The sequence below is a fragment of the Danio rerio genome, chromosome 12 (genome assembly GCF_049306965.1).
Source record: "Danio rerio strain Tuebingen ecotype United States chromosome 12, GRCz12tu, whole genome shotgun sequence".
Classification (NCBI taxonomy): domain Eukaryota; kingdom Metazoa; phylum Chordata; class Actinopteri; order Cypriniformes; family Danionidae; genus Danio; species Danio rerio.
The window spans coordinates 51680116-51686187 of record NC_133187.1 but is presented as its reverse complement, the minus strand read 5'-3'; the positions used below and the strand labels follow the sequence as shown (position 1 = coordinate 51686187).

At 48.6% G+C, this 6072-nt stretch overlaps 1 protein-coding gene across 1 annotated transcript; it reads right to left on the bottom strand.

Moving 5' to 3' along the window:
* Positions 1–1277: 1277 nt before the first annotated feature.
* lrit1b (leucine-rich repeat, immunoglobulin-like and transmembrane domains 1b) lies at positions 1278–4802 on the bottom strand. Its single transcript, NM_001042753.1, is given in 4 exon segments — positions 1278–2853; positions 3440–3745; positions 3828–4288; positions 4589–4802. Coding segments are annotated over 4 exon segments (1965 nt in total). The 5' UTR covers positions 4711–4802; the 3' UTR covers positions 1278–1777.
* Positions 4803–6072: the final 1270 nt, after the last annotated feature.

Below are 6072 nucleotides of genomic sequence, written 5' to 3'. Positions count from 1 at the left end.
CAGCTTTCAAGAGGAGAGTATTGCGCTGTGTTAAGCGCATGTGTGTGTGTGTGTGTGTGTAAACCAAACATTCTGTAGTGCATTTAGTGATTGTCCAGCACACACACAACATCATCACATGTTCATATCAGGTCAGATTTAGGTCGTGATGTCAGGTGACCGATATTTAAGGTCTGGCCAGCGTCTAAGAACAGCGTTATTCTGATGTCCAGTGATGAGGTCAAGTGATGTTGATGTTTGGTTGATTTTAGGTTTTCAGCAAGTGACCGTAATCCTACATCGAGTCCACATCTTAACCCAGCATCATACTGAGTCAAACACTGACATTTATTCATCAGGTCTGGCGACCGACATCCAGCATCTGATAGACGTCATAGCGGTAACCTCCACACAACACCAAGCTGTAGCACCATTAGACGTTGATATCTGCTTGGTTTTAGGTTGGACGTTGGACATTGACGTTGGTCTGACGTCACAACATGTGTTGTGTTTATTGGGATGAGTGATCTGATTGGTCAGGAGTCGCAGGACTGATTTCTGTAATCAGACAGGAAATAATCCAGCAGTGATGCAGACTGGAGGACAGTAGAGGAGGAACAGAACCGATACTGCAGTAAACAAGAACTCAAGACAGAGTAAAAGCACACATTTATAACACTACACAGAGAATTACGATTCCTGAGAAACACTATTCAATTACAGTCATTTGAGTAGTTGTAATTAGTTACTTTCCAGCACTGGGATTAAAGACCAAAACAAGCATTAATGACCGAGCAGAACTCATAAACAACCAGAACATCAAGAACACCGTGATTACAGCCCTAACCGGACGGTTAAACCCTGCACACACACACACACACACACACACACACATAACAGCATCTATTAATGTAGTTAGTTTTATTTGTAGTTGTTTTTAATAATCAGGGTTTAGTGCAAGTAATTATAAATCCTCCAAATCCTTCCCTCTCTTACGTGCATGTCTCAAACAGATTTACACTCTGCATCTCAGGTAAGGTGTGTGTTGTGATGTAAGGTGTGTGTTGTGATGTAACCCTGCTCCACATTTAAAACAAACACACACACATACACACACAGGGCCGGACGCATGACGGTTCACTGGTTCAGTGGAGTAAATCTGATTATCCTCAACGGACAAACTTCAGCGGAAGTTCCTAAATACTGCTCTGAACCCACAGACAAACTAAGAATAAGCCAGATAAGCTGAGCAGCTATTCTGATGCATAAAGACAGATCAGCGGGACGACATCAACAACTATATTAAAAAAAGCATGGTTTATTCAGTTCATCTTTGATCAAGATATTAAAGTACATACAGACATCGACACATGTGCATATGACAAAGTAAAAGCACGGGTTTGAGGTTACAGTGGAAACAGTTGGCCCAGCTGATGGGTGACAAGACAACAGCATCAAGAAAAACAGTCAAAATAAAGCATCGCTAGCCTCCCTTACACTCCCAACACACATCTCACTCTCGCCCTGTATCAGACAGATGGGTATTAGGTGCTGCGCTTGATAATGTTCTGTGTTGGAGAAATGAAGCAATGATGAACCGCATCATTGGAAAAGTGCACGCTCTGATCAAACACAGAATACAGATGATCCATTTCCCTTTTAAACACTGAGACTTCTCTCAGCAGCTGTGTGTGTGTGTGTGTGTGTGTGTGTGTGTGTGTGTGTGTGTGTGTGTGTGTGTGTGTGTGTGTGTGTGTGTGTGTGTGTGTGTGTGTGTGTGTGTGTGTGTGTGTGTCCATCAGCAGAAGTACTCATTGGGCTGTCCTTCAGTACGCGCCGTGGCCTCGGAGTCGACGCTGGAGCGTGCGGACAGCAGCCGGTTGGACTCGTCTGGGTTCAGTCGGGTCAGGAATTCTCCCTCCAGCCCTTTGGTTTTGGTGCCCGGCGGCAGCGTCTCGAATGTCACATAGGAGTCCTGGATGTCTTTGGACTTTCGGCCCAGCAGCTTCTGCAGACGCCGCTTCAGCGCTCCGCAGCAGACGATGAGCGTCAGCGGCACGGCGATCACACACGCCACCGTGATCACCACCACATTAATCAGCTTCTGTGTGCCGCTGGCGCTCGCCGCCTCGTCCGTGGAGAAGATCACACACTGCTCTTTCTTGGGGATCAGCCCCTTCACACACACACAGGCGATGTACTTGGTTTTGGGCACCAGGCCTTCAATGGTGATGCGGTTCTTGCCTGGGCCGACATTGATGCGCCTCATGTCGCGCTCCCCGAACACGGCGTACAGCACGCTGAAGGAGGTGGTGTTGGTGGCGGTGGGCGCACGCCAGTTCAGCGAGACCGTGTGGTCGGTGTCACCGATGACCTTGACGGAGCGCACCACGCGGCGCTCGGGACCCTGCTGCAGCGAGGAGGCGTTCGGCTCCAGGTTATTGAGCACATCCCTCTGCAGCGCCACCGGCTCCGTCTGCCCCACAGGGGGCGCTGTTGGCTTTGGCTTTGGCTTCAGCTTTGATGCGTCTGCTGAAACGCTGTAGCTCTCGATCTGGACGGAGGACGAGCCCTGCGGAGAGTTCAGTGGCTCGATGATCGGCACGGCGGCCGAGGTGGACGGAGGAACGTATCTGGCGATCAGCTTCTCCTGATACGCCGCGCGCCCGAAGCCTCCGCTCTTCTTCCCGTGGCTTCTCTTGGCCACCGCTTCGTCGATCTGCCACGTATCAGAAATAACAAGTGAGATGATGGCATCGGCGCTGCCCACGAAGTTGGTGGCTTTGCAGACGTATTTTCCTGAATCGCGGTAGGAGACGGCGGGCACGCTGAGGATGGACCAGATGATGCCCTCTTTGGACACCTCCTGCTGAACTAGGAGCAAAACAGAGAGAGCACTGACTTTAGTAGGAGCTCTGCAGCTGCACACAGCCATCACAGACAAAGCACACACACACACAACACACACACACACACACACACACAACACACACACACACACAACACACACACACACACACACACACACAACACACACACACACACAACACACACACACACACACACACACAACACACACACACACACAACACACACACACACACACACACACACAACACACACACACACACACACAACACACACACACACACACACACACAACACACAACACACACACACACACACACAACACACACACACACACACACACACACACACACACACACACACACAACACACACACACACACACACAACACACACACACACACACACACACACACAACACACAACACACACACACACACACACACACACACACACACACACACACACACACACACACTTCTACACCGGCTGCTCACTCAACACATCAGCAACTCATCCACATTCTTCATTAATCAATGCACGGCTGCTCTGAGGGTGTGTATCGCAGTATGCGGGCCGCAGGTCTAACATACCGGTGCCGTTCATGGGCTTGCCGTCAGCTCGGGCCCAGCTAAGTTCTGGGATGGGCACGCCGATGGTCCCGCAGCGCAGCAGCACATTGTTCCCGATGGAGCTGCGGACTCGGGCCACGGCCGTGTGCACGCGGGGGATCTGACACCTGCGCAGCTCCGCGTCTGAGAACAGAACCCCGGACAGACTCTCCGGCTCAGCACAGCGCAGGCCCGTATCGATGAACGCCACAGAGGACGAGGGAAACTTCTGGAACTGCACCAGGTCAAACAGGCGGCAGTCGCACTGCCAGGGGTTATCGTGCAGACCTGTGTGCAGAACAGAGAGTCGGGTTATTCACCTGTCAGAGAGAAGAGTCTAGAGCAATATCAGCGGCGCAGAAACACTCACCCAGAATCATTCTGGAGCCCTCAGCGTCCAATGGAGGCTTCGGGGAGAACCAGGACATCAGCACCTCCGGTGGAACTGTAGTCAGGCTGTTGCTGGACAGGTCCAGGTAGGTCAGGTTCCGGATGTACAGCGTCGCTTCTGCCGGGATGCTGCTGATTTTATTGTTGTGCAAGTCCAGAAGCCGCAGGCTGGGCATGTCCAGCAGACATTCCCACGGGAAAGAAGTGAGAACGTTCCCATCCATCCGTAACTCATCCAGAGCGTACAGTCCACGGAAAGTGTCCGGGCTGATGGAGGAGAGCGAGTTGAAGGAGATCCAGAGGTACTCCAGGCTGCTGAGCTGCTGGAAGGGGGCGCTGGAGATGCGGCTGAGCGACGTCTTCTCGATGCGCAGTTTGGAGGCGTCCAGGGGAAAGTTGTCCGGGATGTCGGTGAGATCGGGGTCATTGCACAGAACACTCCTGTTGAACACATGACACAGTCAAACCCTGCTGCTGTCCATGAGCAGATTCTACTTTTATTCTTCACTGTTTTATTAAACTGAGGGTGATTAGCGCTAAAGGCTGAAACACCGCCGCTAACAAGCAGAGAAGATTAAAAAGCACACACACACACACACACACACACACACACACGTTAATCCAGAGCCTAAACGAGAGCTGGGTCAATCTGGCAGGTCAGTGTCCTGCACAATACTCTCATTTTCAGACTTTCTACAGCAGAATGTCAGAGCACAGTCACAGATCTGGGTTGAGTCTCACCTGGACTTGGATCCGTCGCTCAGCTTGTGGTAAAAGCAGCTGCATTGAGCCGGACAGGAGCCGCAGAGCAGAGGGAAACAGCACAGCGCCAGCGCTACACCCCAGGGCACAAGGCCGGGCATCTTCTACGCGGTGTGCACTAGCTAGTGTACAGACGGCGGTGAACCCTACTCCCGCAGCAGCGCCTGCATCTCTGTGTCTCTCGGCTCTTTCTGCTCGCTCTGCTCTGAATCCCCAGATAAAAAGGATAGAGCAGATTAGAGGGAGGACTTGGGCATTTTCATTACGCGATTACTGCTTCCTGGAAGCCCATAGGCTGCTGCTTGCCTTTTGTGTATATACAGAACAGACACTTGCGGTTTCGATTGGAGGGTTAATTTTAGACCTGGGATTGGACCACGGTTTGTGTATTCGTGGCATCGTATTGGAGAAAGGCTTTGTTTTATTTACACGCCACCTAAACCCTACAGTGCGGAGGAAACGCTGTGGCTTTATGTAATGGTGCGTATAGAATGCTTAAATGAACAGCCGGACATTTATCACACCTACAGCACAAACACTGCACATATGGGCAACTTTAGTCAGGAGATCACTGCTGTTTGCTTGACCTTTGACCACACTAATATACAGGAAAACTGCAGCTCATCTGCTAATACACACACAGTATAATACACACACTATAATACACACAGTATAATACACACAGTATAACACACACAGTATAACGCACACAGTATAACATACACAGTATAACACACACAGTATAACATACACAGTATAACACACACAGTATAATACACACAGTATAACACACACAGTATAATACACACACTATAATACACACAGTATAATACACACAGTATAACACACACAGTATAATACACACAGTATAACACACACAGTATAACGCACACAGTATAACACACACAGTATAATACACACAGTATAACACACACAGTATAATACACACAGTATAACACACACAGTATAACGCACACAGTATAACACACACAGTATAATACACACAGTATAACACACACAGTATAATACACACAGTATAACACACACAGTGTAATACACACAGTATAACACACACAGTATAATACACACACTATAATACACACAGTATAATACACACAGTATAACACACACAGTATAACGCACACAGTATAACATACACAGTATAACACACACAGTATAACATACACAGTATAACACACACAGTATAATACACACAGTATAACACACACAGTATAATACACACACTATAATACACACAGTATAATACACACAGTATAACACACACAGTATAATACACACAGTATAACACACACAGTATAACGCACACAGTATAACACACACAGTATAATACACACAGTATAACACACACAGTATAATACACACAGTATAACACACACAGTATAACGCACACAGTATAACACACACAGTATAATACACACAGTATAACACACACAGTATAATAC